Consider the following 14,953-nt stretch of genomic DNA (forward strand, 5'->3'; position numbering starts at 1 on the left):
CTGAGTATCAGGGTAGCCCACAACCAACAACTATCCTGCAACAACTACTGATGAATGTAAAGGATACCCACAACCAATAAAACTGGGGTAATATAAAAAATACCATGGAAGGCCTGTGAGAAATATTGCATCGGCCAAACTGGAAGAAAACTGTCAATAAGGATACACGAATACCAACTCGCCACCAACAGACACAACCAGTTCTCACTGGTTTCAATACACAATGACACAGAAAGTCTTGAATTCGACTGGGACAATGCATCCATGATAGCACAAGCCAGATAGAAACATGCCAGGGAATTCCTGGAGGCCTGGCATTCCAATCGGAACTCCATTAACAAACACATTGAACTGGACCAGATGTCCAAACCACTGACGCACAGAACCGGAAATGATGTCAACCACCCCAGCAAGTAAGACAATTAAATAGCAAACGGGATAGATCACCAATGCTTCATCAGAAGCACACTGACAATGTTATTGAGCAGGATATGAGACGTCTGCAGTCAAACACACCGACTCGGCAAGCAAGTCTACAAAATCAAGCCTGACATTTGCTGCAGAATATTTACAGGAGTAAGGAACATGTAGGGATGGAGGGAAATAGTTGAATGGCTATTCCAGGAGCGTATGGAAAATAGAGCGAGGGAGACTTCAAGGGACGGTGAAATGTATCATAAGAAGGGGTTACTCCTTGAAAGACAAAGGTTCTGATAAATTCCTGCACCAGCCTATCTTTGAATTAGTGTGAATGGCCAAAGAAAAAATGATGTCCAATTTAGGAAGCGGGTAAGACAATATGAGCAACAGTATGAAAGAAAAAATGAAGGGAGAATTGCTGGTAAAACTATATCAGCCAAAGTCATGCACCTTCAGGGTACTAATTGAGGAGTTGCATTGAGGCCTCACTTTGTAATTTGTGTGGAGACATATTCGTGTGACAAAGAAACACATTGACTCTGCTTGTTTCTGCAGTCTCAGACTCAAACTGACAGCTCCACCTTTGCGCGGATGGCATCGTCCCCAACACACAGCCTCTACGTGTTTGTACGAAACTTTGTGTGTCGGATAGGAGAGGATTCTGAACTCTTCATGGCATTGTACGACCCTCAGAAACAATCGATCATCAGGTGAATTGTCTATACAACTCTGCTTTGGTTGGCACGGTATGTCAGTGGTTTGCACTGCTGCCTCACAGCACCAGGGACACAGGTTTGATTCCAGCCTCAGGCGACTGTCTGTGTGGAGTTTGTACATTCTCCCTGTGTCTGTGTGGGTTTCCTCCCAGAGTCCAAAGGTGTGCAGGTTTGATGGGATGACCATGCTAAATTGCCCATGGCATCCAAGGGAATGCAGGGTAAATGGGTTAGCTATGGGAAATGCATGGTTATGGGATAGGGTAGAGGGCTGAGGTGGACATTGCAGGCTCTCTCTTTCCACACTGTAGGGGCTTTATGATTCATTTTTATTCATTGGGCAACTTCTGGATAAACTAACTGGCTCCATCACATTTCTGAACAAAGTGACCTTGGCCTGAAACATTAAATAAGCGAGCCAGTGCAAAAAGATTGCTGGCAAACAACATTTCAGGATGCGTGGGCAGAGCCTTTCCATCCTGGAGCTGGGAAAGGGGCTTGGTGAGGCGGGATAGACTCAAGGCCTATTTCCTCCTCGTCTGGCCTGAATTAAAATATGGGTGGGAAGGCTACATCTTCACACCCCATTGACAATTGAGGTCCTTGGGTGACGATTCCATGACCATTTAATGGCCTGTTCCCTTCTGGGTTGTGATTATCCCAGCTCCAGGTGGATAAAAAAAAGTCAGTTCACCTGACTAGAAAATGGATGAAGTCAGACTGTCCATTGGAGGGTGGCTATTCTTCATCTTGCACTCACTTGTGCATGGTCAAGGAATTGGACACATGGAAGAGGGGGAGGCTGCTAGAAATGATGCAATTACCCTCACTTCTAATACCCTTGCCCCCTGAATTCCTGCAAAACCTAATCCCAGAACTAACCATTCCCCTCATCAAAAAAACATTTACCCTATCCTTTTGATTTTAATGATGTTGCTTGTCCTGCTAGCAACAATGGCCCAGTTGGGTGGCACTGGAATGAGAATTGCTTAGCACTAAAGACCATGCATGATTTCATCAAAGGGGACATGCTAATGGAGGACAGCTCAGATATTCAAATCACAGCTGTTCTACAAAATGTAGTGCTGTCTGTCTTGTGACAAGCGCACAACGGAAGCACATGTAGACTTGACTAAATTGTTCATGTTTCTCTCCTCTCTTCTCCAGTGAGAATTATTTAGTGCGATGGGGGAGTGGGGGCCTCCCAAAAGAAATTGATATGTTGAACAACCTGAAAGTGGTGTTTACGGTAAGTATTGAAATGTATCCTCTTCAAACGCGATCTGTTCTGAATTTGGGGCTGACAGGCCACAGGTGCAATTAGAGGAAGGAAGCTGCACACTTATTAAACATATTGCAGAGAGCTTTCCTTATTGCTTTGAGTAATGGTACTGCGTGGTGACGTACTAAATCATTCCAAACCAGAAAGTCCCAAAACTTAACCCCAGATCTGTAATGAGTAGGCTGGGCTTTGCCATGACAACAGTTGGAGCACTATAATTTCCTTCAGTCACATTGAAGTAGCAAGCAGAAAAAATCAGGAAGATTTCCTGCTTTTGAGTACAGTCCAGTGTCTTGTATGGCAATGTGCCACTGGATGCCAGTATAAGATGGTTTGCATTGCAGTGGTGCATCTTGTGTTAAGCATACTTGTGACATTCAAGTCTGGTTTACACAGGAAGACTGACCACCTGCCTAGTGTTCAGAAAGCTGCCATTAGCCTTGGAGTTGTACCATTCAAAGGGTCAGCAAAGGAAAGAGCAAACAGCAATAATAACCCTCAAATAATAATTCTCAAACTGTAATACACCTATCTTGCGGCTTTAGCAGTATCTCCATTTGATACAAAATCGCTCTAATAACTTTTGTGAATGGGCCATTAAGAAGCAGGTGATTAATATCACAAACAGCAGGAAAGAAGGGGAAGGTCACTTCATGTCAAGAAATAACTTACAGCCTAAAAAAAGCATATTTGTTGGTCAGCAACACACACACACACACACACACACACACATGCAAATTTCTCTTGAATACAGGTGGATCTTTTGAGACATAAAGATATATTTATTTATTCATTCACTCCTGAGTTGCGGGTCTTACTTAGAAGGCTAGCATTCATTGCCTATTCCTAGTTGCACTTGAAAAGGTGACAGTAGACTTTCTTCACAACCTGATGTAATCCATGAGGTGAAGGCACTCACACAGTGGTCTTGAGTAGGATTGCGAAGAATATTGACACAATGGTGTTGAAGCAATAATGGCAAATCCCCAAGTCCAGGTGTTCTGTAACTTGGAAGCAATGGGCTCTTATCTTTCTACATGGCTTGGGGGACATTACTAACTTTCAAGAGTCAGTACAGGCAGAGATAACTGTATGTGGTATATTGTGACTGTTTCTAGGCTTCCAGAAAAATGTTCAAGTAATCTGTGTTAATAGGCCAAAAAAAAGAATGACCTTCACAAGCCCAAAGCTCTTTCTTATTTCGTGTCCTTTGCAATAAAAGCTGTGATCTGTCAATGCATAATTTAAATTCTCCCCATGTCTGCGTGGATTTTCTCCCAGTCCTCTGGTTTCCTTCTTTGTCCAAAAATGTGCAGGTTAGGTGGATTGGCCATGTCAAATTGCCACAGAGTCCAGGGATGTGCAGACTAGGTGGATTAGCTGTGGGAAATGCAGGGTTACAGGAATAGGGTAACAGGGATAGAATAGTCTTTGGAGGGTCAGTGTGGACTCAATGGGCTGAATGGTCTGCTTCCACTCTGTAGGGATTCAATGATTCTATGAATTTAAATTCTGGCAAAGATGATAATATTGTGGCTGTACAGGAATAATGGTTACCAGTTCCACATTGCTGTCACAGAAAGCTAACCTTAAGCTAAAGTTGGGGCTGAATTTACACTGAGACTTTCCCAGTCTTTTGAAATTCTATTATAGGCATGACAAAGCTACGGACATTTCTCCTGTAAAAAATGAAATGAAATACAACTCCATCCTACTCAAATGAATCTGCTCTCAACAACCACAGAAAACCATGCTAAACCTGTCCATTAAGACATGGGTAAACATTTTATACAAAGTAAAGTGTTAACATGGTTGAGTAGACTTGAACATCATCATGTTCCATCACATGAGCTCTGCTTATTTTATGGGTGCAACATAGCAATAGTCATTTGGTAGTATGGAAGCTGATCTATGCTGAACAAAAGTACATTTTGCTGAGGTTTTTCAGCTTATCCTCATCAAGATATTTGGCAAGAATATCAATAAGAAGGGGAACAACACTTAATACTATGAGAAGAGAGTGCTGATGGTTTGGCAGTTGGAATATGATTGGTAGAGGCATTGCCAAGGAGAATGCACCAGTTAGATCATGACTAAATGCTAAGCTTTGTTTAAAATTAAAACAGATAGGTTGAATCTGATTGGCTGAGGCGTCTCCCGCAGAATGAACCAGGGAATCACTGTGGCCTAATTTTTTTTAAGTTGAAATGTGTGCATTGTTCTTTCTGTCTGTGAAGTATAGAGCCCTTCTTATAAATAGGCAAATACGTGCAGGTGCACAACACTGAGAGCTTGACTAATAATCCTAAACTGGTCAATAGCAAAATTCTTTGCACACTCAGGATTGTTTAGCAAATTTTGTTTTAATCACGGAATCGTCTCTAATGTTCGACAGTGTGCTTTGAGTTTTGCAAGAACAGCTGGTTGTGTCTGTTACTTTGAATGTTACAAAGGGACATATTGTTTGATAGGAATTGTCAGTGTTTATCATAAACAGCTTACATACCGTCAGAATACCAAGACATAAATTAATATACTGTATTACACACTCGGGGGTTGCAGTGGCAAAGTGGTAATATAACTGGGCTGGTAATCCAGAGGCGCAGGGCGGCTGGTAGAGTTGATTTTTAACTAATATACCTGGAATTAGTCTCAGTTTTGGTAACCACTAACCACTAACCATGAATCTATTCTTTGTTGGAAAAAGCCATCTGGTTCACTAATGTCTTTTGAGGAAGTGAATCTGCCATCCTTACCTGATGTGGCCTACTTGAGACTCCAGATGCACAAAAATGTGCTTGACTCTTAAGGGCCCTCTGAAATGACCTAATCAACCACTTGGGTCAAGGGAAGTTCGGGGCTGGCCACAAATGCTAATGTTGCCCATGTTCAATGGTCCTTTTGGCTTTATAGCAGCATCCTATGAGTGACAAATACCCCGATGTGCTTCTCCTGCACCGCAGCAGCCTGCAAAAGTTAGCTTCACCCTTTGCTGAAATTTTGAGAACCTTAACCTTCCAGGCTATTCTGGGCAATTGTCAGGCTTGAAAATTGTGGTCTTATGTTGACTCTTAACTGCCCTCTGGACAATTAGGGATGGGCAATAAATGCTGATCTAGCCAGCAATGCCTTTATCCCATGAATGAATTTAAAAAAAAACAGCCACTTGATGAGTTTGCATGACACACAGTGATCAGGTTAGGTTTAATACCACAGAGTGTCTTTAATGTGCCCTATTTCAGCATTAAGCTAATGCAGTACGCAAAAGCCTCAAACCCTGCTGGAGGTTGTCAATGAGACTAATTTTGTAGCATGTGGAGCTTTAGCAATCCCAACATGAATATTGATGAGCAAGGTCAATTCGTGGTAGACAATAGTGGAGAACCTTCACCCTATCCCTTTGGCAGAAGCCTCTGTTAGCACATAAAGGAAGAGGAACACATTTGTGTGAGCCATTTCAAAGATATCTTTGAAAACAGAATTAGTCCATAACAGATGTGAGGAAATTCTTAAATGTGTTGGAAAAAAAAGCCACCTGTTGGAAACATGTGAATGTTAAAAGGTGAAGTACCATTCAACCAGAGACATGTTTCTCATGAAACCCAACAAAGATTTTCTTGAGAAATGAGCCTAAAGGGAATCTATGGCAGCCCATCTATTTGTGTCATTGAAGCTGCAATCAACTATGTGAGTTGCTGAGTTTATAATTATAGTGAATATTGATTCTCACAACAGTGGTGGCTCCAGATCACCATGATATAATGCTCAGTTAAAATGCTATTCTCATTTACACTGATATTCTTGCAAATTTCCTGATGAATTGAAGCAGCAGCTGATATCTTTTCAGCAATACACAATTGATTAAGTTAGGTGAATTTGAATCAAAATGCAAAAAGAGTAATTCGCTGCTTAAATGAGTTTCTCGATGATATTGCATAATGTAGAGTGGGGCAAAAGGGAAACAAAAATTCCCACCCTGCTCCTTGAATTAAAATAATGAACCACTATTCAGCTACAAGTTACAATGGTAGTACAGAATAGTTTTCCCAGCTCAAACCATTATTTGAAACAGCCTTTTCACTTTCTTGTTTTGTTATTTCCAGAGTGTAAGATGGGGAAAATGTGAGTTCAGATTTTTTTTTCCTGATTAACTGGACAATTAAATTAAACTCTGATTTTGATCTTGCTCAGGATCTGGGAAACAAGGATTTGAATCGTGATAAAATTTATCTAATTTGCCAAATAGTTCGCGTTGGAAGAATGGATTTGAAGGACACGAACCAAAAAAAATGCACTCTTGGGTTAAGACGACCTTTTGGAGTGGCAGGTAATTAACAGTTAGACAATGTATTGTGTTCCAGGGCTGTTGGGCGGAAATATGACGTAGAGTCAAGAGGATCATTTATACTAAATGAAATAGTCCTGATCAGAGATACAGCGAGTAAGAGGAGATAAGATTTAGGTTTTGTAGTCCAGAGGAAAATAGATAATGAGGCTATAAAGAGTTCATTTAACATGGAATTATGAACACTGCCTCAAGCAGAGCTTGAAGATTTGAAGATACACACACTGTTGAAAATCAGTTCATGCATTTCAATTATTTCTTATTGAGAGGAAAGTCTGGAATTTTCTTCATTTTATGCTATTGTAAGAGATTCCTGGTGTTGGCACTTGCTTCTGCTATGATCTTTCATATGTAGTTTCGTTGCCCCCAGTCTTTTGTGATGCTAGACTCTGGGGTTAACTAGGATTAAATGGTAATGGATTAACTACCAATAGTCTTCAGCAGAGAGGCACATAATTGAGTAACTATAACTCATATTTATAATATAGTAGTAAAAACACAAGTTATATTAACATTTATACTTGTTATCTTCATTAGCATTGATAAAGTCATTGCTGTCTTCTAAGAGACTCAAGGCCAGTCTTAAACTAATTTGTGGTTGTAGACTGATGGTAGTTCAAAGACTATCAGAATAGGAATGGGACTCAAAAACATCCTTATTGTAGATAGAACTATACACAGTATCCAGAATGAACTCTTCAGGCCAACTGCCTCACATAACTTCATTAAGTAAACTTTGTATTCCCACTGATGAATGCCACTATTAGGTAACTTAATATTTTAATACCTAAGGCACCCATAGTCAGCGGTATGCCCCTCAAATCAATAAAAAGAGTATTTCCCTGTAACTACCCAACCATGTCACACACGCCAAAATTTTGAAGTGAATCCCTTGCTTATACGAATCACAAATCCTCTCCACCCCTCCAATTTCCTCCATTTCTTACTCTAATGCTTAATTTGAGCTATACTGCTAATTAATATCAGTGAGATGTACTTTTGTAGAAAATGGTTCAAATAGAAGATTTGCAGTCAGTAAATACCCCCACTGTACTTTCCTGGGCTAAAACATATCAACTAGAATTGGAAAAGAGCTTCCCCAAACACACGTAGATACAAATAAACAAATAGAACATAGCGCAAGAAGAGATTTCACAGAACATTTATCTTTCTGGGCACCTAGAAAATAGTCGGTGCCTTCTTGAGATTGAGATAGTTGGGTTGTGTTGCATTGAGTTAAGTTCCATTTCCTTGAGCAAATTGTACCAAGCTAATGGAAGAAATGAACTTGGGAAGAATGCTTTTCATGCTTTTTCATGTTTTTTTTCTGTTCCGGTATTTTTATTCCGTTACTGAAGAAGAAAGTATTCCATGAGTTTCCTTGCAGTAAGTGCGGAGTGTCAATTATATCACTGTCCTCGCATATACCTCCGTTATTCAATCTTACATCATTACGTCTGATTGTAAATCATAACACAGAAACCAATATGCTTTTTGATGGTCAAATTTAACCAAAAAACCCTACTATCTTCCACTCTGTCTCTGAACAGGCCTCCTACAAACTGCTTCTCACATCTCGGTTATTTAACCTTTGATTTGTTTTAGTTTAAGACTCAGGCTGGACTTGCATTGTTTCCTGTAACTCTCATAAGTAATACTTCAACAGTGGTTTGTGTTAAGCTAGTAACATATTTATGGGACGTAGAACCGCTACTTGTTAAATCAAGAGCAAGAGGTCACAGATCTGTACTAGTAAATGACATGATTTTAATGATCAACAGTGAGTGCTTCACTAAAGGAGTGGTCACCTCATACTTTGGGGTGGAATGGGGTGATTGATTTGCTTTGGGTGGTAAAGGTTAAGGCCTTGCACTCATAAAAGGAAGATTCATCTGTGATGATCAGTGACTGCTTCTTTCTGGATTGTTGAGGAATAGTCAACTGGCATTACCAGTTGGTACCTAACTCGGGATTTTGTGAGTTAAGTGCTTCTGTCTTTGACTTGACATTCCAAGTTGATTATTTGTCTTTCTAGGTGTCTGTGTGAACTTAATTATTTCACATAAGTGCCCTTCTTGCTCACTGCTCTGTCATGGTGAAATACTTTGCATTTTTCAGTAACATATATTTCTTTCCATACAGCTACTCAATTGATCTTTAATGAAAATATATGCAATACCCTTTACAGTGATTTACTGGGGTATATTTTTATGGGCAGCAGTAGTGTTCTAATACCATAGATACATACAGTCATAAATGCATCATTTTTTTCTATTTCACACACTGCTCAACGTATGCCTGCTTTGTGAGATTGCCAAATGCGTACCAAATATCACCAATGTGGGCAGTATTGAGTTGTCACCTTAACTGCTCAGTTGAGACTTATTTTCATTTGTTGATTGGATGTGGGCAGGATTTATTGCCCATCCCTAATTCTCATTAAGAAGTTGGTGGTGAGCTAACTTCGTGAACCATTGCATCCCTTGTGGTGAAGTTACACCCACAAAGCTGGAAGGAAGTGTGTCTCAGAATTTTGAGCTAACAATGCCAAGTGAATGGCCATGCAGTTCCAAGTCAGGATGGTGTCTATTTGAGGAGCATTTGCAGATAGCAATGTATCTTCACATCTGCTGTAATTGTCTGTCTCTGTGGCAGAGGGTGTGCGCTTGGAAGATGCAGTAAAAGAAGCTTCAGCATTTCGGGAGAGACAATGGCCTTGCAGTATTATTGCTAGACTATCAATCCAGAAACTCAGCAAATCTTCTGGGGACCTGGGTTCAAATTCCCACAATGGCAGATGGTAGAATTTGAATTCAATAAAAGCCTAGAATTTAGAGCCTACTAATGACCATGAATCCTGGTTGATTGATGGAAAAACCCATTTGCTTCACTAATGGTCTTTAGGGAAGAAAATCTGCTAATCTGATGGGGTCTGGCTTGGATGTGACTCCAGACCCACAACAATGTAGTTAATTCTTAACAGCTCTCTGGGCAATTAGGGTTAGACAATAAAAGCTGGCCTGTGCAGAGGCCCCCATGTCCTGTGAGTGAATTTTTAAAAAAAATGTTATACACAACGCTCAGCTAGGGTGAGCTAGTGGTGTTATAACAATGGTCTACTTTTATCTGGATTGAGTGGACCTTCTTGAGTGTTGCTGGAGCTGCACATATCCAGGGAAATGGAGATTATTCCATCACACTTTGAACTTTTGCCTTGTAGATGGAAGACAGGTTTGGAGGAAGCAAGAGGTGAACTACTTGCTTTAGAATTTCAACTAGGAAGAAAATCAGGGTTTACGGCTTTTTCTATATCCAGTTTCTTCAGATGGCCTAAATGTATTCAATCTGTCTATTTATAACATGCAGAGTGAAGGAACTTCTATTCCATTTGTTCAGGGAGCTTTCTTCTACCCAGCATGTAATGTGATCGAACCAGAGTGGTTCTGAAAGGAAATTTAATGTTTAATAAGTGTGATTTCATCACATCCTTGCAGATTGTTATCTGAAAGGTCTGCCACAAGATGGTGCTTTGTGCATTCCAGCCATAAGAATGACAATGAGTTGATTTCCTTTGATTGGAACAGTGTCAATTGTCAGTCAGAACATTAAGATAAACATGTAATATTGCCTCACCTGATGGAGCGTCCTTCTGAATTCTGCAATTCTTGTTGTGACATAGTCTTTTCACTCTAGATCCTATATGCACCACATTGAGGTAGCTTAAGTTTGTTACATTTAAATCCAAATTAAATTTCAGTTTAAATTAAATGGAAGGCTGGTGAATTGAGAGGTTTTCAAGAATGCTCTTCAATTTAAATGATTCCTAGGAAGCTCATTGTTCTGAAAGGATTGCTAAGCACAAATTATTCTAATTCAGTTTGAAATGATCCTGCAATCAGAGAGGACTGTGTGGAAAATTGGAATATGAAATAGCTTCACAGAGACTGGCATGCCGTCACTGAGTCACCCTTTATTTACTTGGCTATGGGCAGCCAGCTCAGAATCAGTCCCTGAGTTGAGGAGATTCTAAATGCTCTGTTTATATTGGTCAGCCAAAATTTCCTGATTGGCACAGACTAACAATACCGATCAAGAATCTCATAGTCAACAAGATCCACTTGGTTCCAATCACCACAGAATATTTTTCTGATTTTACCTTCTCTGTCTTTGCTTGTAGTTTTTGCCAGTTTTATTTGCTTTCAGTCTCCCACCCAAGCTGTTCTCTTGTGCTTCCTTCTCCCCTTCCAAAGGTTCATCTCAGAGCATTGTTATGCACAAACTGACAGCTACTTGATGGGCCACCCAATGTGCCAAGCCCTCGGCAACAGGCAATTTTTTTGCAGAGCAGGCATCGTGTCAAAACTAATTGCATCCAAATACTGGAATCAGACCCAGTAATTTACTTAAAAGCCGACATCGTAAGGTAACATCTTGTTCCCCGCGCTGACTTGTAATTTTCCTTTTCTGCCTTCCATGCCTTGGACAGTGATCGATGAAGAAATACCAATTTGCCGTTGCATTCCTGCCACGGAAATAACTTCAGACTGCCCAAGATCATTTAACACGATGCCTGACAGGGGACCAGAGGGAGGAGCCATTATCCTGCAGTTTTGGGCTTTATTCCAGTCACAGCCAATGTGCCATTCTGTTTATCTTGCATTTTTGACATTCTGAGAGATGAGTGTTGGAGACATTTATGAAATAGCTGCTGTGATGAAATAATTTAATATTGTATCCTGACACCATCTTGCCTTCAACAAATGGAGCAGCAAATGTCTTCTGACTCTTCTTGGTCAGACTCTCCCACATGCATCTTGCCAACATTAATGAATATCGATGAAGCAATGATAAAGTTTTCCAGCCTCAGAAATTGGTGTATGCTCAGCCATCAAATTTAAGGCAAGTGGCAAGGCAGGGTTAATGCCAGGCAAGTGGGTGTCCTGCCACCTCGTCATCTCCTAGCTCATTAATCATCTCTATGTCAACAGTTTCCACCTTTTTAGCATGGCACTACCTTCCTCTACTACTCTCTGGGTAGGGGAGCAAGAGAACAGGAAGGTTTATGTTCAGTGACCAAAGCGAGGAGAAGGGATTAAAAGGATACAAACACAGAAAATGCTAAAGGAACTCAGCAGGTTTGGCAACATCAATGGAAAGAGAAGAGAGTTAACGTTTTGAGTCTGATATGACTCTTCTTCAGAATTGAAGAGCTTGTTGTGACAGACACAAAAAAACTGTAGATGCTGGAAACTGAGGTAGACTTACAGGAGCTGGAAGAACACGGCAGCATCAGGAGGGAAGGAGAAGTCCACGTTTCAGTTATTGAAACCCATATTTGAGAGGATTCTATTAATCCAGGCTATTGCCCAGATCATTTTCAAGATACACTGACATTTCCTCAACAAAGGAACAGGGAGTATACAATTCAGATCATTGAGCCTGTTCTGCCATTCAATGTGATCATGGCTAATCTGTAGCCGAACTCCAGCGTTTGGCCCATATCCCTTAATACATTTGCTTAGCAAAAAAAATCTCTCAGATTCAAGTTAACAACTGATAATGCATTTACTACCATTTGTGGAAGAGAGTCTGTAGAAGTGCTTCCTAACATCTCTCCTGAACTGTCTGGCCCTAATCTGTAAAATATGACCAGTAGTTCTAGAATCTCTCTTTGTATATAATCAAAGATACTGGTGCAAATTTTACGACGAACAAAAGAAAGCTGCTCTACAATGGTGTCGAGCATTTATGTGACATTTTTTGAAAGATTAATTTTTGTCTAGGTGGCCCATGTTGAATTTTCTGAATGTGCTGGCTGAGTAACATATTAAGGATTAAATTCCAAGTCCCAAATCATTCACTCTTTTTACAAATGAGCCACTGGCTTCTTTGTCCATTAAGTTTTTCACGCCATGGTTCATCTTGGCTCACACAATAGCAGCTCCAAGTGGTAATTAGTTAATCTTCTCAAGTGGCAAGATACATATCAGATTAGTCCTAGATCTGCCAGCATTGCAATAAACAATAGAAATGCCAAGGGTGAGTTAACTAGGTTGAGTACATTCAATGACAATTGCCTTTGACAATCGTTAGAGTTTGTTCCTATTCAGTACAGGTGAATAGCTGCTCTGGATTAATTAAATCAGGAGATGCATATTGTATCCTCGTATCTTAGGGTAGGCACTCATTCCAGGATCAACACTCTGCCTGACAGTTTAGAAGGCTGGGACTTTATCAGAAACTAAGGACATTGTTGACAGAGATACAAGGTGACTCATGGACAGTAGTTTGATTGGCTGCCAATGTTTTATAACTTAAGTAGTCTTGGGCTCAAAAAGTTAAGCTTGAGCTCATGACCATCTCCCGGGCTGCTAAATCAAAGCTCTCCATGCTCCTATTCTGTATAATTCTGTAGCATCCTATCAGCCTCCAAATCTGTGTTCCTCCAATTCTGAGATAATGGGAACTGCAGATGCTGGAGATTCCAAGATAATAAAATGTGAGGCTGGATGAACACAGCAGGCCAAGCAGCATCTCAGGAGCACAAAAGCTGACGTTTCGGGCCTAGACCCTTCATCAGAGAGGGGGATGGGGGGAGGGAACTGGAATAAATAGGGAGAGAGGGGGAGGCGGACCGAAGATGGAGAGCAAAGAAGATAGGTGGAGAGGGTGTAGGTGGGGAGGTAGGGAGGGGATAGGTCAGTCCAGGGAAGACGGACAGGTCAAGGAGGTGGGATGAGGTTAGTAGGTAGCTGGGGGTGCGGCTGGGGGTGGGAGGAAGGGATGGGTGAGAGGAAGAACCGGTTAGGGAGGCAGAGACAGGTTGGACTGGTTTTGGGATGCAGTGGGTGGGGGGGAAGAGCTGGGCTGGTTGTGTGGTGCAGTGGGGGGAGGGGATGAACTGGGCTGGTTTAGGGATGCAGTGGGGGAAGGGGAGATTTTGAAACTGGTGAAGTCCACATTGATACCATATGGCTGCAGGGTTCCCAGGCGGAATATGAGTTGCTGTTCCTGCAACCTTCGGGTGGGCCCAGGCGGAATATGAGTTGCTGTTCCTGCAACCTTCGGGTGGTTAACCCGAAGGTTGCAGGAACAGCAACTCATATTCCGCCTGGGAACCCTGCAGCCATATGGTATCAATGTGGACTTCACCAGTTTCAAAATCTCCCCTTCCCCCACTGCATCCCTAAACCAGCCCAGTTCATCCCCTCCCCCCACTGCACCACACAACCAGCCCAGCTCTTCCCCCCCACCCACTGCATCCCAAAACCAGTCCAACCTGTCTCTGCCTCCCTAACCGGTTCTTCCTCTCACCCATCCCTTCCTCCCACCCCCAGCCGCACCCCCAGCTACCTACTAACCTCATCCCACCTCCTTGACCTGTCCGTCTTCCCTGGACTGACCTATCCCCTCCCTACCTCCCCACCTACACCCTCTCCACCTATCTTCTTTGCTCTCCATCTTCGGTCCGCCTCCCCCTCTCTCCCTATTTATTCCAGTTCCCTCCCCCCATCCCCCTCTCTGATGAAGGGTCTAGGCCCGAAACGTCAGCTTTTGTGCTCCTGAGATGCTGCTTGGCCTGCTGTGTTCATCCAGCCTCACATTTTATTATCTTCCTCCAATTCTGGCCTCTTGAGCATCCTCGATTTTTGTCACCCCACTTATACCTTCAGCTGCCTAGGTGCTTGCCTCGGGAATTCCTTCTCTGAACTCCTCCATTGTCCACTTCCTTCTTTAACATTCGATGCCTCTTTAATCAAGCTTTTCATCATCTATCTTCTTACATGGCTCGGTGTTACGTTTTGTCTGATACAGTTCCTTGGAATTGCACTGGGAAGTTTTTAAGGAGCAATCTAAACACAAATTTAAATGTTATTGGCTCATATTTATAGATAAAATGAGGGTGGGTGAGGTGGAATAGGTTTTCATAGAACCCCTACAGTGTGGAAACAGGTCTCTCAGCCCAACAAGTCCACACCGACCTTCGCAGCATCCCACCCAGGCCCATCCCACCCAAAACCATTTCTGAACACTTTACTGGTGCTAAAGCTCAAATAATTTGATTTAAAGAATTTAGTTCCACAATTTACTGTGACAAATTGTGATAAATGCTTACCCTCTGATTTTTCGTTTTAAAGCTGTAATATTTCCTGGTTCTGCCTAACTCTCTCTCTCTCTCTCTCTCTCTTT

General features: G+C 41.7%; 1 protein-coding gene across 3 annotated transcripts in view; it reads left to right on the forward strand.

Moving 5' to 3' along the window:
* LOC125458253 (dedicator of cytokinesis protein 2-like) overlaps positions 1 to 14,953 on the forward strand; it is a 604,879-nt gene that overhangs the window by 112,992 nt on the left and 476,934 nt on the right. For all 3 annotated transcript variants that reach the window (XM_048543364.1, XM_059650772.1, XM_059650774.1), the window contains exons 8-10: positions 976 to 1,130; positions 2,304 to 2,385; positions 6,610 to 6,745. In XM_048543364.1, the coding sequence (XP_048399321.1) occupies positions 976 to 1,130; positions 2,304 to 2,385; positions 6,610 to 6,745 (373 nt within the window). The remainder of the gene's footprint in view (positions 1 to 975; positions 1,131 to 2,303; positions 2,386 to 6,609; positions 6,746 to 14,953) is intronic.

Source organism: Stegostoma tigrinum, chromosome 13, assembly GCF_030684315.1.
Source record: "Stegostoma tigrinum isolate sSteTig4 chromosome 13, sSteTig4.hap1, whole genome shotgun sequence".
Lineage (NCBI taxonomy): Eukaryota > Metazoa > Chordata > Chondrichthyes > Orectolobiformes > Stegostomatidae > Stegostoma > Stegostoma tigrinum.